Source organism: Crocuta crocuta, unplaced genomic scaffold, assembly GCF_008692635.1.
Source record: "Crocuta crocuta isolate KB4526 unplaced genomic scaffold, BGI_CrCroc_1.0 scaffold102, whole genome shotgun sequence".
In the NCBI taxonomy this organism is placed as follows: Eukaryota; Metazoa; Chordata; class Mammalia; order Carnivora; family Hyaenidae; genus Crocuta; species Crocuta crocuta.
The window spans coordinates 12,899,240-12,924,593 of record NW_027530019.1 but is presented as its reverse complement, the minus strand read 5'-3'; the positions used below and the strand labels follow the sequence as shown (position 1 = coordinate 12,924,593).

General features: G+C 51.0%; 1 protein-coding gene across 1 annotated transcript; it reads left to right on the top strand.

The window, feature by feature from the left end:
- The first annotated feature begins 551 nt into the window (after positions 1-551).
- On the top strand, positions 552-12,571 carry DISP2 (dispatched RND transporter family member 2). Its single transcript, XM_077764345.1, has 8 exons — positions 552-664; positions 5,985-6,314; positions 6,597-6,626; positions 6,775-6,898; positions 7,157-7,272; positions 7,451-7,578; positions 7,910-8,007; positions 9,285-12,571. Exons 1-8 carry the CDS (start codon positions 552-554, stop codon positions 12,513-12,515), a joined length of 4,170 nt encoding a protein of 1,389 aa, XP_077620471.1. The 3' UTR covers positions 12,516-12,571.
- The last annotated feature ends 12,783 nt before the right edge of the window (positions 12,572-25,354 follow it).

The following is a 25,354-nucleotide window of genomic DNA, read 5'->3' as shown; positions in this document are numbered from 1 at the left end:
CCATGCCTGAGGGGTGCAAACTCAGGTTCAGGTCCAGAGAAACATGAAGAAAGACTCCATGCGAATAGTGCCTAATCCCATTGGGGAGGAGGGGGTGGCTGTCGAGCAAAGCCGAGAGAAATGTGGAACTTAAGCTGCCAGACCTCTCAATCCTTTGGCTTCCTGCACAGTGAAGTGCGGGTGTGGAAGCTTCTCCCTCTTTCCGGCTCTAAGAGTGTGTTTCAAGTTGTGAGACTCTTTGCACGGTGCCTGGAGTCGCGCTTTCAGGTCCCTTACGAGAAGACCGATGTCCCCCTGGGAAAGGACAATGTGCAGACTACAGCCAGACAGCCGGACCCCTAACAGCCGGACTCCTAACAGCAGCTCTCAGACGTGGCCTGGGTAGAGGGGCGCACCACGACGAGCCCACGGGTCTTAAAGACTGCAAAGCCTCCAGCGCTAGGCAGCCGCGCGGCAAGAAGCCTCTGTCCCCGCCTCCCGGTGCCGCGCCCATNGCCCACCACGGCCGCCGCTTCAGCACCAGCGCCCGGACAGCGGCGCCGCCCACGGGCATGGACGCTGGTAGCGGCAGCAGCAGCAGCGGTCCGGCTCCCGGCCCGGGTCCGGAAAGGGAGCAGCGGCCCAAGGGGGAACCCTTGGCCCCAGACGGCAGCTCCCCGGACAGGTAGGGCGGACTGCTCCGCAGACCCAGCTCGCAGACCTTCCCAGCTCCCCCGCCCCAGGTATCCCCGTAGCCGCCATATGTCTCCCTCATTCATTCCTCAGCCCCTCCCAGAGCCCCTTATACGCCCCCGAGCCACCGGCCCCCTGGCCACGCCCTCATTATGCCGGGTCAATTTTCTCTCTCCCTGATACCCCCTACTGTCAGTCCCCGTCGCCCTCACCGCTCAGTACCTGCCCCACCCACTGTTGCTACCTTACCTCTAAGGCCGGGGGTTCCTCCGCCCCTCCAGCCCCCTGAGCCCCTCCGTCTAGGCCCTGCCCCCGCATCTTCTCAGTAAGCCCCAAGCCTTCAGCCACCTTAGTCTGGGTTCCAACATGTCAGTGTGCTCGAAGGTGCGCGTGCAGGGTAGACAGGAGGATCCACAAGGTGTGTGTCCTGGGGAGGGCAGACCCTCGCCGCCACGCCAGGGACTGTCTTTGTCCATTACTGTCAGCCTCCAGTCTGCCCTGCATGGCCGGCTGCGCACATGTGGGCTTGAGTGTCCGTGTGTGGCAGCCACTGACAGGCTCTGGAGGCGCTAGGGTGGGCAGGCTCTAAGGCTCAGGTCGCGGTCAGTACTATCCCTGAAGGAGCTCCAGGCTGGTGGGACAAGAGGAACACCTTCTCTCTGAGGACCCAGATCTTGGTGCCTCTCCTCCACCTTCCTGCACCATATAAGTGAGGGAACAGCTCAACCAGGTAGCAATATGGCGCAATTTCTGTGCCCTGCCTGGTCTGCCACCCTCAGAATTCCTCCCCTGACATGATACTGCCTGTCTCTCTCCTGCCTGGACTGGAATAAAGGTATTCTTTGGGGGCAAAAAACAGAGAGGGACGTATCTCTACACTGCCCCAGTTAAAATGCATGTTCTGTACCTCAGAGCGAAGAGGAGGCCCCACAAGTGGAGAAAAATGTTTTCTTCCCTCTATTGTTAACAGATCAGCCTGTATAGACTTAGCCACCTTTCATTCTGAAAGGCACAGAGCTTTCTTCAAGGAGGTGGAACACAGGATGGATGTGTTCCCTGGACCAGGGTGCTACCTGGGACGATGGCCTGACCAAGGAGCCAGGGATAGACATGACAGGAACAGAACACAGCAGGGCAGGGGGCTGGGGCCAGGAGCATCCCTAGAAGGGGCTGGAGAGTCATTTGCTGTCTTGGATATTTATTTTACCAAGGATAAGCCCTGTCTCATCTGACCACCTTCCCTGCCCATGAGGGTCATTCTTGGGCACAGGAACCACTTGCTCTCCTTCAGCAACTCCCTGGAACCTCTGGCCTCTCTCTGCACTTCCCCAGAGACCCTGAGCACTATGCCGGCAAAAGGACACAGTTCAATTCAAGAAACGCAAATATGTTCCTGCTGAGCTAAGTACTACTCTGGGGTTAGACACACAATGAATAAAACAGTGCACATATGTAAGCACACACAGTCCTTTACTAATGCATTAACTACAGAGCAATTTGAAGTAGTTTATTCTCTGCTCTTTTTTTAAATTACCTTTTTATTTTCCTAGTGGCATGAATTGCTCCCTCGTCTGTCTTGGCCTGTCTGCGAGATCACATGGATGCCCATATGGCTATGTGTCTGTGTGCCTGGGGGTGCCGTTGATGCAAATTTACACTGACCTTTTATGAGTCTCCCATGTGGGGGCTCTGTGTCTGGGGCCCTGTCAGCCAGGCCCTGGCTGCTTTAGCCTTGGCCTCTTGATGAAGCCTGTGTGACCACTTTCCATCCCCCTGCCTGCCTGCCCCAGTCACTTGGGTTACAGGCCAGCCTAGGAAGTTGCTCACCCTCATCAGAGCCATGGAACTGAGAGGATTAGAATAAAAGCTGCCTGGGGAGGCAAGGCCAGGGGTGTTTAACTTGTATTATTACTAGGTACCCTGAGAACAGAGGGCAGCAGGAGCTGGCAGGAGAAATCTCTTATTCTCAAAAGAGTTTGGCTCTTCTCCTTGGGAGGGTTGAATCTGGAATGTGGAGGGTTTCAAATTCTGCCACACTGGCAATGATGGGCACTGTCAAGAAGGATGAGATTTGGAGCCAGCTGATCGTAGGTCCCTGGAGAGGGATGGGGGGCGGGGATATAAGAAGGGGCTGGGGCCAGGGAGACCCCAGTAGAAGCAAACCAGTGGTAGAGGCTGGAATCCCCCTTGAACAGAAGCCAGCTAAAGAACAATGCAGGCTTATGAGCTTTGGCAGACTGCTTAAGGGAGAGTGCTCCCTTTCTCCTCCAGTACCTCCAGAGTGCTAGTTCCCTTAATGAAGAAAACAAAACAAACAAAACAAAGCAAAACAACCAGACACTCCAAGTGGAAGTACCTGGCTCCTAGGAAAAGCCCAGTGCTCAGTGAGTGCTCTAAGGCCATGGGCAGCTGGAAAGGCACCCTGGCTGCCCCATCCTCCTGACCCCTGCAAGGCAGGCTTTGATGTAAAGAGGGTGACCAAGAAGCACCTGGCTGGCTCAGTCAGTGGAGCATGCAACTCTCGATCTTGGAGTTGTGAGTTGAGAATTGAGAATAGAGATTACTTTAAAAAATAAAATCTTAAAAAAGTAATAACAAATAAATAAAGAGGAACACCAAGACTAATAGGTCATAGTCATGCCTTCAGAACTTAACCCAGATCTAAAACAGTGCCCAGCATGTGGTAGGTGCTAAAAAAAGACTTGAAGAAAAGAAACCTTAAAGAAGTAAATGTCCACACTTATGCACATAAACCCTGGCCATTTATCCAGCTTCCCTTTGGCCCATGGGGAGGGGTCAATAAGGTCTTTTATCTGCCAGGACACTGGCTGCTGTCTCAATTTTATGGGTCATCTGAGGTCTTCTTTTAGAACATCTTTGGTCAAATTCCTATTTTTCTAAAGATTAGGTTAGTTTAAAAATAAGAATCAGTGATTTTTTTAAGTTTACTTATTTATTTTGAGAGAGAGAAAGANGCCATCGTGGGGCTCGAAACCACGAGCTGTGAGATGATGACCCGAGCCGACGCCAAGAGTCGGACACTTGACCGACTGGGCCACCCAGCTGCCCCAATAAGTATCAGTGATTTAAATCATGAGATCAAATTCTGATGCAGCTTTTAGATAACAAAAAGGAAAGTATTTATAATTATATATGTAGAGAGATTCTCAAGGTGGGAGAAGTTCTAAAATGAAGATATATTATCTGAGGTACCTAAAGAGGTCAAAGTGTAAATACAAATATACTTCTTAAACTATGTGCTCCCTGAAGCACTGGGTGTGGGAAGGGGCAGGAAAGCAAATGTGTCTTCCACATCCCAGGCTCCAAGGCAGATACCTCACATATGTTGTATCGGTTACCTCCCACACCCAGCCTGCGAGGGGGCATTATCAATATACTCTCACTCAAAACACAAGGGCACCAGCACTCCAAGAATTGTGTGTCTTTCCCAAGGCCCCAGAACTAAAGGATGATAGAGCCAGGAGCCCACCTCCAGCGCTCCCCCATTTTGCTCCCAGCATGGGCCTCATTCTTTCCCAGGCTGCTATGCCAGCCCACTATCCTTCTGGGTGGAGGAGGAAGAGCTTGCCTATTCTATCCAGTTCCTCTACTTGGTCTCTGGGCACAACCCAGCCTTCCTGGACAATGTCTACTTGCCACCATGGCTGGGACTCTGGCATACAGCCCCTTCAGCAGTGCAGCAGGCAGAGCTGGAAGCCAGGGTTGGCTCAGCATAAACTACACAACTACACAAGTTCTGGCCAGCCAGGTGAGTCAGGTGAAAGTCTGGAGCCCTTCTGGGAACCCTCATAGCCCTCAGGTACTCTGTCCTGTGGCCATCTTCTCCTGTCCTAGGTCTGGCAATCCTGCCACTGGGTGGGACTCCATCTCCCCCTGCATGCAAGGAGTGGGTCCGTGCACTGAGTAATTTTAGAAGAAGAACCAATTGCTGATTCCTCCTTATCAAATTCCTTGGGGACCCCAACTCCCTCTCCCAGCTGTGCACACTCTTACAAAGCAAACCTCTGCCCCATGTCCCAAGGTGGATGAGAGGGCAACACCTGCCTCTGCCAACCCTTCCCTGAGGTTTGGTATACCCCAAACCTCATACCCCTGTCAAAGTTAGGCCTTCCTCTGGGCTCCTTCAGCCCTCTGTGACTTCTGCTCTGCTCTCACAGCACCCAACCTGTTGGACTGTGGTTAACATCTGCCTACTATGAGTGCCTAGAAGACAAAGGCCTCTTTCATCCCAGGATCACTATTAGCAGCCTGTCTAGTGCTCAGTATTCATTCAAAAAACATTCACTGGGCATCTTCTGCATGTGAGTCACTGTTCAAGGCCCTAGGGTTGCCGAGATGAACAAATGCACCAGACCCTGCTCTCCCAGAGCTCAGATGCCATCTGAGAGTCAGGCAGTAAACATGACAACTGTATAAGGTCTGGTTGTGGTGAATGCTGTGAAGAAATATAAAGTAGGGGAAGGAGATAGAGAGCTGACTGGTATTATTTAGAAAGGGTGGCCAGGGAAGTCTTCTCTCAGAAGGTAATAAGTTGTTTTTTTTTTTAATGTTTTTATTTATTTCTGAGAGAGAAAGAGACAGCGCAAGCAGGGGAGGGTCAGAGAGAGAGGGAGACAGAATCCGAAACAGTCTCCAGGCTCTGAGCTAGCTGTCAGCACAGAGCCCGACATGTGGCTCGAACCCACGAACCCCGAGATCATGACCTGAGCTGAAGTCAGACGCTTAACCGACTAAGCCACCCAGGTGCCCCTAGGAAGGTAATAGTTGAATGGAGACTAAAGAGGGGCTGTGAGCCATGCAGTTATCTGGGGGAGGAGCATCCCAAGCTGAAGGAGGAGAAAATCCAAAGGCTCTAGGGTGGAAACAAGATGTACCAGGTGCTCAAGAGAAAGAACAGATGGCTGCAACAGGAAGAGCACAGGACTGCAGGTCAGAACTGTGTTTAAGGCCCAGTGCTTCATGGCTCACTGAACCTATTTTCAAATCTATAAAACAAGGAAAGTATTTCCCCTGTAGGAGTACATAAGACCATATATGTAAAAGCACAGTGTCTGGCATGTGGCAAGCTGCCAATAATGTTTTCTGGGCACGTGGACAGATGAGCGAATGAGATAGCGGACCCAAGAGGTAGGCTGGGGACGTAGGGCCGGAGCCTGTACCCTCCTCACCTCTCCCCCAGGACTAGTAATAGAACAACCCCAAACCCCTGACTCCTTGCCTCAGACTACTGAACACTGCTGGGGCATGGGGTGACCCTCCACCCCCATCACCCTTGTCTCCTCTCTCCCCAGGTCCCAGAGCAAGGCTGTGGCCCCAGAGGCAAGCCCAGAGAAAAGCTGCTCCCTCCACAACTGTCCCCTTGAGGAACCTTCCAGTTCTTCAGGACCCCCACCAGCGACTTCCACCCTCCAGCCTGTGGGCCCGTCCAGCCCCTTGGCCCCTGCACACTTCACCTATCCCCGGGCACCACAGGAATACCGGGGGGACAGTTCCCTGCCGGGGCTTGGGGACCGGACAGCTCTATGCTCCCATGGCTCTAGCCTCATCCCCTCCCCAGCCCCCTCACAGCGAGATGGAGCCTGGAAGCCGCCATCCGTGCAGCACCATGTGGTCAGTGTCAGGTAAGGAGGCGTGCAGCAGCCTGCAAGCCGCCACTGGGATGTGGGCCAAGGCTTAAAAGTGGAGCGAGCCCCTGGGGCTCAGGACTCCTTCATTAGGAGGCAGCTCAGGATGTCCCCTGCCTCTGATGGAGGAGGCAGCCTGGATGGAGGAGGAAGTAAGGGTTGGAGCTTGGGAAGAGAACAGCCTGAAAGGGATAGTGCCATCTTCCTCTATCCCCACACCCTACCTCCCACCCTACAAGAGGGCTCTGACAAGCAAGCATCTTTTCCTCTCTTCCACAGGCAGGAACGGACCTTCCAGATGCCAAAGAGGTAGGCCTGGGTCTTCTCTGGCCCAACAGGAGTGACTAGGCTGGTGCCACATTTGGCTCCACCACCCCTTCTTGTTGACTCCTAAGCTCCCCACATCCTGCTACCATACCCAACACCGATTCCTGTGGGTTCTCTTCCTCTTTCCCAGCTATTCCCAGCTGATTGCCGAGTGGCCAGTGGCCGTGCTGCTGCTGTGTCTGGCTGTCATCCTTCTCTGCACCCTGGCTGGACTATTGGGGGACCAGCTGCCTGACTTCTCCAAGCCCTTGCTGGTAAGAGGCTAAGGGGAGGGATGGGGGCCCCCCGGGCCTGGCCACCTCGGCTCAGAATGGGGCAGAAAGTTGGACGGCGTAGCTGGAGTGGGGTGGCAGTGCTAGTTGGGGAGACGGTATGGAAGTGAACGTCTCATCCAACAGTCCAGACAGGTGGGTCAGCCTTCTCTGCTCCAGGGAGGCAAAGGGGCAGGGCCCAGAAGGGCCAGATGGAGCACTCCTTCTCCTGCCTGATCGTCTCTGTCTTCCTTCCTGAAGGGTTTTGAGCCTCGAGACACAGACATTGGGCGCAAGCTAGTGGTATGGAGAGCACTGCAAGCCCTCACGGGCCCCAGGAAGCTGCTTTCTCTCTCCCCAGACTTTGAGCTGAACGGGTAGGGGGTTCCCACCTTTCGGCTGTTGAAGTGAATGGGGGAAAGAGAAGGGGTGTCGGGTGACCTCCCCAAATGCAGGTCGGAGGGACTTGCTGGGATCCCCTGGGGAGTGGTTTCTGGCCTCCTCTGAGCCCCTACCCCTTGATGGTGCCTGACATAGATTTTCTCTCCACCTCAGCTCAAACCCCCACACCACTCTGAGCCCCACACCATGGAGCAGTGCCCAGGAGGGCTTGGTCCGGCCTCGAAGGATGGTGGAACCCCTGGAAGACAGAGGGCAGGAAGACTTCTTCTGTGGTCCCCCTGGTAAGCTGCAGCCTGGCCACTTCTTGCCTTTACTGGGGGTCCCCATCCCACCTACTAGAACAGGGAGGCCCAGGAGAACAAATGTGGACAGACAGAAAAGGAAGGGGGTTGGCTGGCCATGTTCACATCAAGGAAGTTGGGTTATGGCAGGGAGGCTGAGATAGGTCTCAGGTGCTCCAGCCACACGGGGTCTAGCACAGGATCAGGCAGCCAGGCACAGGCTTCAGACTCCTGACACTCTGAACCTCATATGGCCCTGGGTAAGTCTTCCCTCTGGTGGGCCCAGGACCTGATGCCGAAGAGCTGAGCTCTGGTGGGGGGTGTGTTGCAGAGAAGAGCTATGCACAGCTGGTGTTCATGTCCACCTCAGCGGGCAGCCTATGGAACCTGCACGCCATCCATTCCATGTGTCGCATGGAACAGGACCAGGTGAGCAGACTGGGGAGGTGCCAGTGGATGGGGGCGTGGGGGAGGGCAGGGACACCAGGGACCCAATCTCAAGGAAATACAACTGAGCCAGACTGCCAGGTGGACTAGGGAAGAGTATTCCCTGCTTAGAAAATTATTCCAACCCTGTTGAGAGGCTCCAGGTTGGGGTGGGGAAAGAGGAGTCAACTGTTCTTAAAAGAGCCAAGACACAGAGACTATGTGGAGCCTGGGGATTATCAAAAGGTCCTGAAGAGGAGCTTCAAGAGCTGTTGAAGAGGACCCAGCCCAAGGCCCCTAGCCTCCATCAACCCAAGCAGTGCCAATCCAACCGTGCTAACTGGAGAGCCATATATACCATAACATCTGAAGAAAGATGTGCTGCTAAACTGAGTTAGCCCAAGGCACGCCATACACGTGTATCCAAAGTACCAAAAGATGCCCTCACATGCACCCTGGAGTCAGATGCCTGAATTCAAGACCAGTTCTAACAGTCCCTACCTGTGTGACTGCAGGCACGTTTAACCTCTCAGTGCTTCAGGCTTTGTATATAGAAAATGGGGGAAATAAAGGTACTTTTCTCATAGGGATGTTGTGACAATTAAACAAGATAGAATTTGCCATAATGACTGGCAATAAATGTCACTATCGTTACCATAATCTCGGGCCCAAGGCCATATAGCCAGTTAGTGGTAACAGGGCCTCTGATTCCCCAGGCCAATGCCCTCCAAAACTACACCAGCTGCTGTGATGTGCTGTGTCAACAGCAGGTGGGAGAGAAAAGGAGACATGAAGTCTGTAAAAGAAACTGTAAAAAAAAATTGAAAAGCCCTGTCCCTAAGAGGGTTTAAGCAGAGCAGTGAACAGAGGTAGGGGGCTAAGGCTTGGCACTGACCCTAATCCTGGAATGTTTTGGCCTCACTTTTCCCACCATTTGCTTCCAGTTCCCTGGACCCTTGATCCCTCTGTGGCTGGCACTTCCACTTGCACTCCTGGCTCGGGCAGTGAAGAGCCGGGGTGTATGACCTGCAGGGGCCCTTAGGGCAGGGCCTCTCAGGCCAAGGCCTCAGGCAGCATCCCTGAGGCTCTTCTTTGATGGAGTCAAGATGTAGTCCGGAGCCAAATGCAGCTCTGAGACAAGCACTTCTACTGGGCTGTGGAGATACCTCTCTGCCTCTGCCCTATAGCCTGAAAGGAGGTGAGGGGGCCTTGGACAGGGCTGGGGAAACCTGGGCCCCTGCGTTGCTCCTGAGCTCTCTCTTGCTGTGTGTGCTGTACAGATCCGCTCCCACATCCGCTTTGGAGCTCTGTGCCAGCGAACGGAAGCCAACAAGTGCTGCCCCAGCTGGTCCCTGGGCAACTATGTGGCTGTGCTCTCCAACCGCTCCTCCTGCCTGGACACTACCCAAGCAGATGCAGCCCGAACGCTGGCCCTTCTGCGGGCCTGTGCCATCTACTACCACCGCGGTGCCCTGGTCCCCTCTTGTCTGGGCCCCGGGCAGGACAAGCCCCCGCACTGTGCCCAGGTTCCCACCAAGTGCTCCCGGAGCAGTGCCGTCTACCAACTCCTGCACTTTCTGCTGGACAGGGACTTCCTGAGCCCCCAAACTGCTGACTACCAGGTGCCCTCCCTCAAGTACAGCCTGCTCTTCCTGCCCACTCCAAAGGGTGCCTCCATGATGGGCATCTACCTGGACCGCCTCGCCACCCCCTGGGGACTCTCTGACAACTACACATCCATCACTGGCATGGACCTGGGCCTCAAGCAGGAGCTGCTGAGGCACTACCTGGCCCAGGACACGGTGTACCCCTTGCTGGCCCTGGCTGCCATCTTCCTCAGCATCGCCCTCTACTTGCGTTCCCTCTTCCTCACACTCATGGTGCTGCTAGGGGTGCTGGGCTCCCTGCTGGTTGCCTTCTTCCTTTACCGGGTGGCCTTCCGCATGGCCTACTTCCCCTTCGTCAATCTGGCAGCTTTCGTCCTGCTCAGCAGCGTCTGCGCCAACCACACCCTCATCTTCTTCGACCTGTGGCGCCTCAGCAAGAGCCAGCTGCCCTCCGGGGGGCTGGCACAGCGCGTCGGCCGCACCATGCACCACTTCGGCTACCTGCTGCTGGTCTCGGGCCTCACCACGGCCGCGGCCTTCTACGCCAGCTACCTGAGCCGCCTGCCGGCCGTGCGCTGCTTCGCCCTCTACATGGGCACGGCTGTGCTGGCGCACCTGGCGCTCACGCTGGCCTGGCTGCCCTCCGCTGCCGTGCTCCACGAGCGCTACCTGGCGCGCGGCTGTGCGTCCCGGGCGCAGGGCCCGTGGGGTGGCAGTGCGCCCCGGCGGCTGGCGCNGAGGGGGGCGGCCAGCACCTCGCGCCTGCTCTTCCAGCGCCTGCTGCCCTGTGGGGTCATCAAGTTCCGCTACATCTGGATCTGCTGGTTCGCCGCGCTGGCGGCAGGGGGCGCCTACATCGCCGGCGTCAGCCCCCGCCTGCGGCTGCCCACTCTGCCGCCGCCCCGCGGCCAGGTCTTCCGGCCTAGCCACCCCTTCGAGCGCTTCGACGCGGAGTACCGCCAGCAGTTCCTGTTTGAGCGGCTGCCCCAGGGCGAAGGCGGCCACATGCCCGTGGTTTTGGTGTGGGGCATCCTGCCAGTGGACACTGGCGACCCGCTGGACCCTCGCAGCAACAGCTCACTGGTGAGTGACCCTGACTTCTCTGCCAGCGGTCCCGAGGCCCAGCGCTGGCTGCTGGCACTCTGCCACGGAGCTCGGAATCAGAGCTTCTACGGTGCCCAGCCGGAGGGCTGGCCCACGTTGTGCTTCATGGAGGCCCTCCAGCGCTGGGTGGAGAGCCCCACTTGTGCCCGCCTGGGGCCTGGCCTCTGCTGTGGCCACTCGGGCTTCCCTTGGGCACCCCAGCTTTTCCTGCACTGCCTCAAGATGATGGCTTTGGAGCAAGGCCCTAATAGCACCCGTGACCTAGGACCCCGCTTCAATAGCCAGGGCAGCCTGGCTGCTCTGGTTCTGCAGTTCCAGACTAACTTCCAGTACAGTCCAGACTACAGCCAAACGCACCACTTCTACACTGAAGTCAGCCACTGGCTGGCCTTGGAGCTGGGCAGGGCTCCACCCGGCCTCCACCGGGGCTGGTTTACCAGCCACCTGGAGCTGTACAGCCTGCAGCACAGCCTGAGCACAGAACCTGCCGTGGTGCTGGGCCTGGCTCTGGCGCTGGCCTTTGCCACACTGCTGCTGGGCACCTGGAACGTTCCACTTAGTCTGTTCTCCGTGGCAGCAGTGGCAGGCACCGTACTGCTCACTGTGGGGCTCCTGGTTCTACTCGAATGGCAGCTTAACACTGCTGAAGCCCTCTTTCTCTCTGCTTCCGTGGGCCTCTCAGTAGACTTCACGGTCAACTACTGCATCTCCTATCACCTGTGCCCACACCCCGACCGCCTGAGCCGTGTGGCCTTCTCGCTGCGCCAGACCAGCTGTGCCACGGCCGTGGGAGCCGCGGCCCTGTTTGCAGCCGGTGTGCTCATGCTGCCAGCCACGGTGCTGCTCTATCGCAAGCTGGGCATCGTCCTCATGATGGTCAAGTGCGTCAGCTGTGGCTTTGCCAGCTTCTTCTTCCAATCTCTGTGCTGTTTCTTTGGACCAGAGAAGAACTGTGGGCAGATCCTCTGGCCTTGTGCCCACCTGCCATGGGACGCTGGGACTGGGGAGCCTACTGGGGAGAAGGCAGGCCGCCCAAGATCAGGGCCCGTGGGAAGGGCACCCGGATCCTGCTCAGAACAGTACGAGTTACAGCCCCTGGCACGGCGCCGGAGTCCCAGCTTTGACACCAGCACAGCCACTAGCAAACTGTCCCACCGGCCCTCGGTGCTCTCTGAGGATCTACAGCTGCATGATGGCCCCTGCTGCCCCCGGCCCCCACCGGCCCCTGCCTCCCCAAGGGAGCTGTTCCTGGACCACCAGACAGTCTTCAGCCAGTGCCCGGCCCTGCAGACCTCCTCCCCTTATAAGCAGGCTGGCCCCAGCCCCAAAACCCAAGCCAGGCAGGACTCCCAAGGGCAGAAGGCTGAGCCCGTGCGGGCCTCACCAGAAGCCTCAGCCCACCCTCCCAAGCCCAAGGCCGTGGAGCCTCCCGACTGCCTCTGCTCTTCAGCTAGCACCCTGGAGGGGCTCAGCGTCTCCGATGAGACGTGCCTAAGCACGTCCGAGCCCAGTGCCCGAGTACCAGATTCTGTGGGCGCCTCCCCAGAGGACCTGGACGAAACTGAGCAAACAGTACCTGAGCGGGGCCAGCTGAATGAGAAGCGAGACACCCTCTGGCTGGCACTGAGGGAGACCGTGTATGATCCGTCGCTGCCTGCCTCCCACCAGAGCAGCTCGTCCTGGAAGGCCCGTGGGGCACCGGGGGATGGCAGCCCTGTGGTGCTGCCCAACAGCCAGCCAGATATGCCAGACGTTTGGCTACGCAGGCCCAGCACCCACACTTCAGGCTACAGCAGCTGAGGGAGGCCCAGAGAGGCAAGGCTGGGGCACGGAGCCTGTCAGAGGTGACAAGAGGGGGCAGCCCCAGACTGGAGCCTGATAGTGTCTCTCCACATCAGCATGGAGAGGCCTCACCCTCCAGCTGTAGATTTTAAACCCTGCCAGATGTTTCCGCTTTGGTCCAGACTGCTACTTACACCCCACATCTGGAGGATTCCGTGGATAGGGTCTTTGGAGAGGAATGTCAAGCTCTCCTTGTGACTTGCTGATGCCTCATTTGTTCCCATACGCCAACTAGGATCTCTGGAAGGGGGAAGGCCAGCTGTGTGGCTTCAGGTATCAAGGGGAGGCTGCCCCAGCCCCCATGCCAAGCAGGACGAAGGGACTCAGTCCTTGGAATCCTGCCAGGGCATCTCACCAACAAGAAGAGCCCTAGAGAACCTAAGCAGCCTCCAGGGCCTCACACCTTTCAGGGACTCTTTAGCAGGACACTTCCTTCTCTTTGGGGAGGAGCTCTCTGGGCCAGAATTAGGTGAGGCCTCTTTCCGGAACAGCACCCCCCCCCCCGCCGAAGGCTGACCACACATTTGCCAGGGCCCGGCAGAGATGGCTGCTGGGAATGAAGCAGGAGGAGGAGGGCTGATCAGCCTCAGAGTGTCTCTCAGTTACAGGATGGGCCCCCATGGGGAGCTTCTCTGCCACAGGAAGTGTGCTCCCCCCTGTAAACAAGCAGCAAGAATCCTTTACATCCTGCATCTCTTGGTTTACAGAACACCCACATACCCATTTTCTCCTTAGAGTCTCACCATTTCACGATGGGGTAGCCTGCGGTTAGCCAGGTCCTTGTGCCCCCAATTTATAAGTAAAGTTGTTGAAAGTAAGGTTAAGTGATTGACCCACAGTCACAGAGCTAGTACAGAGAGCAGCTTTCCTGGCTCACAATCCACTACAGCATCCACTGACATGGCTCCCTGCCCCAGGAACAGGCTAACCTGATCCTTCACCTCTGGCACCCTCTTACAACCTGCCTTCACAGGTGTCTCCAAGTACAGCACTCCCTTCCCTCTGCTCTTTAGGCCTCCATCTCCCGGAGAGCTCTACTCTGAGTAAGCTGGAAGTTGCTCCGCATCTGCCCAGTGCTTCCCTTCAGATCCACTGAGAACCTATGGGCTATGGGGTGTCCTGGCTGATCTGCTTCCCGGGTTCGGGGCCAGAGGCATGCTTCTTCCATGGCCATACTTCTTCCAGGGTATGGAGAGCTCCAGTCAGGGGAGGAACTGAGGGTAGTAGAGGTTGAACAGAATTCAGTTAAGGCAGGACCCCAGGCCTGCCCTTTTTGGGAGTGTGTGAGTCTAAAGCTATTCCCCAGGTCAGGGTCCCCAGCTTCCTAAGGACGTGTCTATATGGGGGCACTCAGCAGACCAAAAGGTGACTCCTCCTCCCCAAAGCAAAGAGTTCTCTCTGCAAGGTTTATTAGCCCACATGAGAGCTTATGGCACTTGGAGCACATTTATTTGAACACCTACTCTCGTATGGTACTACGAGGAGATAGAGGCATGGAAGGAAAATCGAACATCTGCCCTCAAGGAGCCCACCCTCTAGCTGGGGAAATAACTCACATATATACACAGGAGCAGTGGGTCACTGACAGCACTATACAGTGCATGCTGAGGGCCAAATGTCTGTCCCCATTAGTATTGCTGGAGGTCAAGTACCCAGGACTGGGTAACGAGGACGGCTTCCAGGAGGGAAACAACCCAAGTTGTTTCAGAAGTCCAAGTATCTCAGACTGGAAGGGATCTTAATGATCATTTATTCCAGCAGTTTTCTTTTCTTTTCTTTTCTTTTTTAAAGTTTATTTTTGAAAGAGAGAGAACACAAGGAGGGGAGGGGTAGAGAGAGAGGGAGACACAGAATCTGAAACAGGCTCCAGGCTCCTGGCTCTCCACGCAGAACCCGACATGGGGCTCGAATTCATGAACTGCAAGGCTGTGACCTGAGCTGAAGTCAGTCGCTTAACCGACTGAGCCACCCAGGCGCCCCAATTCCAGCAGTTTTCAAGCTCTGTAGCCTCAGGACCCTTTCTTCAAAGAATCCTTCTGTGAAAACACAGCATATAAAATAGATAAAAAGCAGTGACTCTAGTGGCTTCGAGTGGGGGTGTGCAGAGCCAGCTGAGCCGCCCTTTCTACTGTGCCTCTCAGAGGGGCCCTGGGGAACCCCCTCAAGCTCCTGGCAGCTCCACAGAATGTAGCGTGAAAACCACTGATCCAGGCCATCTTACAGATGAGTATCAGAGGGGAAGGGATTTTTCTAGGGCCAGACAAACAGTCTGTGACCGAGTTGGAGGCAAATCAAGGCGTGTTGGTTGGTTTTTGTTTTCCCTATATTCTTGAGACCTACCTCCTACCCCAAGTAGCCCAGAAGCAGAGCAGAAGCCCAAATGACTACAGGAATCGTGGAAGAGAGAGAAGACCATGGGGGGCAATGGCAGGATATGTTGGGTCTTTTGCAAAATAAGAAAACCAAACCCATTTGACCCCTGACATCAGGAAGAAGAGGCGGTGACTAACTTGGACCTGTCCCCCAGGGAGGTCTGCTGGGACCACTCTGTCTTCATGTCCAAGTGGAATTCCACCTGTCTGGCCTGTGGCTGCTCGTCAGGGTCTTGGCTTCTCTACACCACAGACGTGTCCTTCTGTCACCACACAGCCAGGCGAGAGAGCCCTGGTCTCATCTGGCACAATCAGCCAGAGGGAGGACAAGGTGAGCCCTTCCTCCTGAGCAGAAGCAGAAGCCTGGCCTTGAGTCAAAAGAGAGACCAGCATCTTAGTCGCTTCAAAGCAGCTCACCAAGGCTCTTCTGTCCTGTATTATGGGAGGGCAGCAGGGACCCGGACCAAAAGAACCTGTTCCTCCACACCCTCTATTGTGTCCTGCAAGAAGAGACACAGTGTCTAAAGACTGAAGCTTCAAAACCTTATCTGACCGCAACCACAGAAATGTTAGAGAGAATACTGAGGGGCAGGTGGGGCAGGCATCAAAGATTTGGGCACACCTGAGGACCCTACTTGGGGATTTCTGGGTCCCATTCCTACAGGTCACAGCCACAAACCCCTACAGGAAGGCAAATGAGCCAGAGTAGCTAAGGTACCAACTGAATCTGTTCTTTACACCACCGGGCCCAAAAGATTGGAAGAACCCAGTGGTGACCTAAAATATCAGCTTACACCTAGAGGGGCCCAAACCAACAGCAGGCAACCTGCATCAGTGGGTAGTCCAGCTTGCCTCTCCACCCCCAACTTTGGAAACCAAGACTTAAAGCATTTCCAATTTCCTTTGAGTTTCAGCAGACCTATTCACTTTATTAATATTATCAGTGGTTACAATGAGTATATGGCTTAGAAGCATGCTGTGAAGCAGAGGAAAACCAGTTAAAGCATTTATGTTTGCTCTGAAAAATTCAAGAAACGGTTTCTTAACACTGAGACACTCTAAAATAGAACTACATTAATACCCATTTGGGACTTAAGGTCATTTCTCCGATTTGTGCCACAGATCCTCGAACTCACACTCAGAGTATGAGTATGTGTGCTGTATGTTTTTAAAATGTAACTTGGAATACTTTGTTACTATGGGAAAACCCATCCTTCCATGGCTCTGGTGCTTTGTTGACAATGTTAGAGATATATTTGACTGCCTGAATCTTAGATTTTACTGGTACATGGCATAACGGATACCATGATATTTAGGCAATACCCCAGCTTGAGCCTGATTCTGAAAGAGACATCTCACAAGAGATTTATAAGCCAAACTTCCTCAGCCCCCTCTAACTCATTCCATTCTTCTCCCAGTGCATGAAAGGACAAGGGAGGGTATCAGAAAAGATTCATTGGTTTACAACCTACATCCATTTGTCCAGAGAGTTTCTGATCTTTCCTTCCGTGGTGGCCTTATCTCAGCCCTTGATAATACATGCAGGCAGTGACAAGCTCTCTGATACCCCATGCCATCCATCAAGATTCCATTTCCTGGGGGAGGCATTCCCTACCCTTTCCACCCACACCCTTGTCCCCAGGGACGACTATAACTCAAGGTGTAGGGAAGATATTGTAACTCAGTTCAGTGGGAGGATGAGACACAAAAGAAAGCCACTATGTGCCATGTGAATGATTGACTGTCCTATGCCACTCTGTGCTGACAGACCCTGGAAGGACGTTGGTAAAGTTATAATCATTATCAGGTCTCTGTGTGATTATTCACCTTATACCTCACCACAAGGAAAAGATCAGTATTTTACCAGATTCACAAACATCTAATAAGAGCTTCGGTATTGCTAAAGACAATCATGTAGCTGGGCAGATTGGTGTAGTTTTGAACTAATGACCACCAGCCTTCACTGGACCCTCAGCCCTGCCTACCTCTAGTTACTAGGTTCCATCTTTTGAAATGACCATTTAACATTTTCTCTTGCTTCCTCAAACATCTGATGCCCTTCACCTCCCTGTACCTTCACTTTCAGTAGACAAAAAACTCGTTCTTCATAAAGAAAATGGAGGCATGACATAGAAATTTCCTCAGCTCCATGGATCAAGTCCCCAACCTACCTACCTCTGCTTCTGCCTGCTTTTCTCCCATCCCTTCTATTACAACCAAGGAAGCAATAATGGCTTCATCAATGGCTTCACACATTTTGCATCAGAGGCCTTTAAACTGGGGCTTACCTTCCTACAGGGACATGAACACTTTCTAGAAGGTAAGTAGGCACAGATAGTTTTAAAAGAATCGATTTCCAGGGCCTCCTCCTTCATATGTTCCTTCTCCTTGTGTTGGTCAGCCTAAGAAGGAGCCTTAGGTCAGTCAATCTCCTTCCTGACCTCCACTTTCCCAGTTGACCCCCCTCTTCTCAATCATATTCTGGTACCTCACTCTGCAATAAAACAAAAACAAAAACAAATAAAAGGACTGCTTGAGATTGCTCTGCCTGAGGAAGTCCCTAAGAGAGCAAAACCTAAGACCTTTCATGAGAAATTTTGAAGGGGGCAGCTTTGTGGCTCAATTCTGTGCCTTCTTCACTTAAGAATTCAAATCCAAGAGTGAGAGGTTGACACAGGATGGATATTAACCCCATTTGTTTGAACTGAAAGACAGTATCAGACTTTTCCGAAAGAAAGTCAGTCTGATTTGGCTGAAGGGGTTGACGGAAGACAGCCTTTGCAAGTACAATATACAGTGGACATTTTCCAAAAATGGGATTGTTTAAATCTGCAACTCTATAGATTGAACAAAAATACATTTAGAGTACATATACAACTTTCCCTTTCAGACAAGATGAAGTAGCAGGGACCAGATTTACCTTCCTTCCTGAAACAACCAGCTAAACAGAAAAACTATGAAACAACAGTTTTTAAGATGGTGGACATCAGACAACAAAGGACAGTGATCCCTGAGAGACAAGAAACAAATGAGGTGAACCCTGTGATCGCTTCAGCTTACTACCTAAGAGTTTCCAGGACATATTGCAGGGAAGGAGAATCCAGACAGGGCCATACAGACTCCTTTAGCTGAAGAGGTAGCTCAAAGTTTGGGGCAACCCAAACTACAGTGCTCAGGACAGAGAGAAAAAAGGTGCAGAGACAGAATTCTGGGGATCTGCAAAGGGCCCCCCTTGAATATTCAGCAGAGCACTAATCATCGTGTAAATGTGAGGAAACTACTTGAGACTAAGGAAAGAACCATTCAAAATGATTAGAGGGAACAGTAGCCAATAGTCATAGAGGACTGGAGTAGTACCTGTTCCCATCAGCCAGACTGGAAAACATTATAATTTATGGAGCATTGTTTGGAGTTCTCCGAAGGGTCTTGCCTCAATAGTGGGGACTCATTAGCCCTAGTTTGCTTGTTTGTTTGTTTGTTTGTTTGTTTGCCCTAGTTTAAATAGTGCTCATCCCATCATATAATTTTTTTCCCATCTGATACATTTTAAAGCAAGACCTGAAAAAAATAAAATAAAATAAAATAAAATAAAGCAAGACCTGAAGGGATGAAACTGTTTCTAAGTAATGTAACTGTATCCCAAAACAAACATCAAGAATATTTACAGAAATACAAAAATAACCATCATCCAAAACCAAAATTTACAGTGTCTGAGGCCTAATAAAACACTTACTAATCATGCAAAGAAGGAGGAAAATATGACCCATAGTGAGGAGAAAAATTAATTGATACCAACCCAGAACTAATACCTATGTGAAAATTAGCAAAAACATTGTTGTAGTTATATTCCATGTGTTCATATAACTAAGTAGAGACTTGGAATATATTTTTAAAAATATACAAAATTGATCTTCCAGAGCTGTCTGAGATGAAAAAATCACTGGATGGAATTAACAATAGTTTAAACACTGCAGAAAGAAGTTTAGTGAACTTGAAGGCATGGCAATAGCAATTCTCCAAAAGGAAACACCAAAAGGAAAGATTCGTAGAAATGAGCGAAGAGCAGGGGCACCTGGGTGGCTCAGTCAGTTAAGCATCCGACTCTTGATCTCAGTTCAGGTCTTGATCCCAGGGTCGAGTTCAAGCCCTACATTGGGCTCTGTGCTGGGCACACAGCCTACTTAAAAAAAAAAAAAAAAGAAAGAAAAGAAATTAATAAAGAGCTACAAAGCATAAAACAGGGAGAACGTTGGTCCTTCACAAATATTTAAAATCATGAAAAAATGTAGGCATCAACTAAAAACGGGTGAGAAGGTACATTGTTTTTTAAAATTATTTTTGGAAGTGGGTGAACAGCAACAAAAAAGATTTTGAAAATCTGCTACTCCAGATTACATCTTCCTTCCCCCTTTCGGTATGACTTTGCTCCTTTGATCATCCATTTTCCCCGCTGAAGCATCCTTCTCTTCCTGTCAGCTGGCTCATTCCCATGAGCACATGTATCTACTAGTAGCTGCATCTTCAAGAAAACCCTACTCCATTCCCAAATTCTCTAATGTCTACACCTGCCGTCCCTGCTTCCTCATCTCTCATGTATTCTTTTACCCACTTCAGTGTGGCTTCCACTCAGACCTACCTCTCTGCCAGAGTTCCTTTCGCCATACTTGCCAATGACTTTTTACCGATTATTTTCAACGGTTTACCACTCCCTCCTTCGGCAGCTTACCACGTCCTGGCTTCTAAAACACCACCCTCTTTGTGTTGTCTTGTCACCTCTGTGGCACCTCTTTATCAGGTTACTCGGCTGGCACCTTATCCTTGCAACTTCTAAATGCTGATATCCCTATCCTTAGCCCTAAAGCTCTCTGTATACCTCTTCCCTTGGTGATCTCATTCAATATCTCAACTTTTATTTTATTTTTTTAAATGTGTATTTATTTTTGAGAGATGGAGAGACCGAGCATGAGCAAGGGAGGTGCAGAGAGAGAGGGAGACACAGAATCTGAAGCAGGTTCCAGGATCCAAGCTGTCAGCACAGAGCCTGACTCGGGGCTCAAACTGATAATCCTCCAGATCACAACCTGAGCTGACGTTGGACGCTCAACCAACTGAGCCACCCAGTTGCCTCCTGTCTTTTTTTCCCCCCAAATATATCCGTACACCCATGACTCCTAAGAGTCTGTCTCCAACCCAGACTCTCCTCTGGGCTCAAAGCCTATTTCAAACTGCCTACTTGACAGCTCCACTTGAATGTCTGAGAGGCATTTCAAGTTTACCATGTTCAAAACTAAGCTCTCAATCTCCCAGCAACACAAAATAGTAACTCTATCCACAGTTATTCAAGCCTAGGAATTATCCCTAAGCTCCCCCTCTCCCCTGCCCCTCCTTCCCCCATATCCAATCCAACACTGAGTCTTGAGATTCTACCCTCCAAAAGCTCTCTTAAATGTGTCTGCTTCCTTTCCATCCTGTGGTGTCTAAATGGGGTCTCTGTTCAATCAGATTGGGGCCCCCAAATGTGGGGCCAGTGGCATGGGCAGTGAAAGTGATGAAGTTTAGGGGGTGATGTTGGGTTTATGGGGTCCGGAGCCAATGGCCAAGAAAGAATTCTTGAAGACGTCTTTGGTGCAAAAAAGGTGATTTTATGAAGGCACGGGAACAGGATCCATGAGCAGGAAGAGCTGCACTGGCGTCCTGATAGGTAACTCATTACATACCCTCAGGTAGGGAGGGGGTCAGGGATAGAGTGAGTCTCTAAGAAATTTTGGAAGTAAGGTTTCCAGGACCTTGAAGAGCTACCTGTTGCTAGGGAAACACCACTTATTACCATTTAATAAACCCTCAGTCAAGAGACACTTCAGATGCATATCAGAAGCCATAAGCTTGGAGTATGATTGCTGGCACATATCTTGCAGCAGTTGAGATAAAGGAAGTAGACTTACAGGATCCTTGAGGTTGGGATAATGTTAAGCTAAGGTTTTCTTTTGCTCCCAGCAAAGTGTCATCCTTGAGGCAGCTGAGTTCCTAGAGGGAGGTCACTCTGCCGGTTTCAAGGACTTGTCAATGGGCTGTAGGCAGTAAGGGAATTTAATTTTTCATTTGCCTTAGTTTCGCACTTTACCATGACAAGCACTTAAACCCCTTGCCTTTGTTCTTGGGTAGCTGGGAGTGTCTGAGGAATATCACACAGATCCCACCTGGGGGTGGGTGCTGGCCTGTATTTTGCCCTCAACCTGCCTCATGCTCCCTCATCAAAAGGATTCACCTGAAGCAGAACGAAGGAGCTAGAAGGTTATGGAATACACTGCAAAGGAGCAGTGAGAAGCTGTCTGAAACTAGGGAGTGGGCGGGGCGGGGGGGGTGCGTTTTTAAAGGCAGAAGGTATAGAGGTATATGGACTATGGAATTTTCCCATATTTGGTCACCATGCCTAGTTGTAAGCAGCCATTGGTCAGTTAGGGCCTATGGATATCTGGAGGTGGGTTGCCCGATGGGCCTGCCTGTACTCAGGTCGTTGCGGTGAGCCCTTCCACATTCCATCTCTCAAGGCTGTTTGCCTAGAAGCAGTCCCTACAACCCTCACTGCTACCACCAGCCTCACCGCCAAGCCACCATCCTCTCTCATTTGAATGATTACAGTAGCCTCCCAGCTATGTCCCTAGTTTTGCCCTTGCCCTTCAATCCCTTCTCCATGAAGTAGCCAGAGTGAGCTTTTTAAAATATAAAATGAGTAACACTCTACTGCTCTAATATTTCAATGACTTCCCATTACTCTTAAGATAAAATCTAATTTCTGGGGCGCCTGGGTGGCTTAGTCGGTTAAGCGTCCGACTTTCGCTTAGGTCATGATCTCGCGGTTTGTGGGTTTGAGCCCCGCGTCGGGCTCTGTGCTGACTGCCAGCTCAGAGCCTGGAGCCCATTTCGGAGTCTGTGTCTCCTTCTCTCTCTGCCCCTCCCCTGCTCACGCTGTCTCTCTCTCTCTCCTAGAAATAAATAAAAAATATATATAAAAAAAGATAAAATCTAATTTCTTTACCTTTGGCCTATAAAGCTTGCTATTTGACTTCTTATCTCCCTGGCTTTATCTGTACCACTTTCCTCCCCTCTGTCAGCCTCACTTAGTCAATCCTTTTTTTTTTCTCCTAATGTTTTTTGTATTTGTTTCTGAGAGAGAGAGAGAGAGAGAAAGAGAGAGACAGCATGAGCAGGGGAGGGGCAGAGAGAGAGGGAGACACAGAATCCAAAGACAGGCTCCAGGCTCTGAGCTAGCTGTCAGCACAGAGCCGATGCAGGGCTTGAACCCACAAACCATGAGATCATGACCTGAGATGAAGTTGGATGTTTAACCGACTGAACCACCCAGGCACCCCCCTTCATATTTTTTATAAGATTTAAAATAGTCATTCTAAGGTATTTGTCTACTAATTCCATCATTTCTAAGATATTTCCCAGTCTGTTTCTATCATATCTCCTGGCTGTGAGTCCTATTTTCCTACCACCTTGCATGCACAGTAATTTTGGATTGATTGTGGACGTCATGAATTTTACATTTTTGGGTGCTAAGCTTTATGTCCCTAGAAATACTGTTGGGCTTTGTTCTGGGGTCTAGTTAAAATCTTTGAATTGTTTGATCCTTTCCAGGCTTGGTTTTAAGCTTTGTTAGGGCAGCCTTTATTCTAGCTTTGAGTTAACCTATTACTAACACGGCAATATTGCCTGGGTGGCTCAGTCAGTTAAGCATCCGACTTCGGCTTAGGTCATGATCTCATGGCTCTTGAGTTCGAGCCGTGCATCTGGCCCTGTGCTGACAGTTCGGAGCCTGGAGCCTGCTTTGGATTTTCTGTCTCCCTCTCTCTGCCTCTCTCCCACTTTTGCTCTGTCTCTCTCTCAAATATGAACAAAAAAAGTTTTTAAAATTTTTAAACATTTTTTAATGTTTATTTTTGAAAGAGAAAGACTTGTTGCTTGTTTAATGTCTGAAAAATCTTACGTGTTTTGTCGGGTTTTCTAGCTGTGGAAGGCAGGAAGGCAGTTCTTGGAGTAGTTCATCCTTTTAGGGAAGATTTGCAAGTCCCCACTACCAGTCTGCTGGCTGGTCACAAAATTATAAATGCCCCTAAGAACGACTGATCAGGCCTCTTCCAGAACAGTGATTGCTCCTGCAGTATTACCGAGATGACCATCAAGCCTCTGCTGGATAATTCATGTCATAAGATACTGCTGTAGTAATGAGCAAATTTTAAAAACCTGAATTAGTCTCCTTCCCAAAATTTAACACTCAGTGGGCTTAGTTCTGCCTTCTACAGTAGTCACCATACAAGTCTAATTCTTCCTCCTTCTCCCTCCCTACTACCTTCAAATAAATTCTAGGAGACTACAGACTGCCATGCCACTCTATCCTCTTGGCTGGTTAAAAAAAATTCTTTTTTAACATTTATTTATTTTTGAGAGAGAGAGAGAAAGAGAGACAGAGTGCAAGCAGAGGAGGAGCACAGAGAGAGGGAGACACAGAATCCAAAACAGGCTCCTGGCTATGAGCTGTGTCAGCACAGAGCCCAATGNAGAGAAAGACTTGTTGCTTGTTTAATGTCTGAAAAATCTTACGTGTTTTGTCGGGTTTTCTAGCTGTGGAAGGCAGGAAGGCAGTTCTTGGAGTAGTTCATCCTTTTAGGGAAGATTTGCAAGTCCCCACTACCAGTCTGCTGGCTGGTCACAAAATTATAAATGCCCCTAAGAACGACTGATCAGGCCTCTTCCAGAACAGTGATTGCTCCTGCAGTATTACCGAGATGACCATCAAGCCTCTGCTGGATAATTCATGTCATAAGATACTGCTGTAGTAATGAGCAAATTTTAAAAACCTGAATTAGTCTCCTTCCCAAAATTTAACACTCAGTGGGCTTAGTTCTGCCTTCTACAGTAGTCACCATACAAGTCTAATTCTTCCTCCTTCTCCCTCCCTACTACCTTCAAATAAATTCTAGGAGACTACAGACTGCCATGCCACTCTATCCTCTTGGCTGGTTAAAAAAAATTCTTTTTTAACATTTATTTATTTTTGAGAGAGAGAGAGAAAGAGAGACAGAGTGCAAGCAGAGGAGGAGCACAGAGAGAGGGAGACACAGAATCCAAAACAGGCTCCTGGCTATGAGCTGTGTCAGCACAGAGCCCAATGGCGGGGCTCAAACCCACGAACCATGAGATCATGACCTGAGCCGCAGTCGGACACTTAACTGACTGAGCCACCCAGGTGCCCCGTCACTTAGTCAATCCTAATTGGGACTTTGCATTTGTATCCCCTACACTGCCCACCCCCATTGTTCATCAGATTAACTCCCACTCACCTTTCATTAATCAAGCATCATCTTAGGTGTCTTCCCTCGGTATCCAATTTCAATCAAGTTTCCCTGGCTTTCTCTGTCACAGTGATTTAGAAAACTTTGGAGTTCAGAGCCAACGGGCAAGAAAGAACTCTTGAGACATCTTCAGTGCAAGAAGGTGGTTTTATTACAGCACGGGGACAGGACTTGGGGCAGAGAGAGCTGCACTGAGGTTGTGAGGAGTGGCTGATTATATACGTTCAAGTTGGGAGGGGTTAGGGATAGCACAAGCCTCCAAGGTATTGTGAAAATCTTGGAAGTTTCCAGGATTCTGAGCCTGGGATTGTTAGGAAAAGGTCATTTATTACTGTTTAGTAAAATCTCAGTCATGATACCCTTCAGATGTCTATCAGTGGGCCATATGCTTGGAGGATGATTGCTAACATACACTGGGGGCGGGGATAAAGATAAAGGAAGTTCCCAAAGAAATTTTTTTTTACAAATAGTTTATTGTCAAGTTGGTTTCCATATAACACCCAGTGCTCATCCCCACAAGTGCCCCCCTCCATGCCCATCTCCCCCCACACACACACACATCTATCAGTCCTCAGTTTGTTCTCAGCATTCAAGAGTCTCTCATGGTTTGCCTCTCTCCCTTTCCCCCACCATTTCCCCCTTCTTCTCCCCCTTGTTCCTCCGTCAAGTTCCTCCTAATCCTCCTATACGTGCAAACATATGATATTTGTCCTTCTCTGCCTGACTTATTTCGCTCAGCATAACACCCTCAAGGTCCATCCATGTTGCTACACATGGCCAGATTTCATTGTTTCTCATTGCCATGTAGTATTCCATGGTATAGATAAACCACATCTTCTTGATCCATTCGTCTGTTGATGGACACTTAGGCTACCAAAGAAATTTTTTTATATGTTAGAGTAGACGTACAGGATCTTAGAGGTCAGGTAATGTTAAGCTGAGATTGCCTTTTGCCTGTAGCAAATGTCATCATTGAGGCAGCTAAATTCCTAGAGGAATGTCACTCTCCCTATTTCAAGGACTTGTCAAAGGGTTGTTGGCAGTAAGGAAATTTAATTTTTCATTTGTC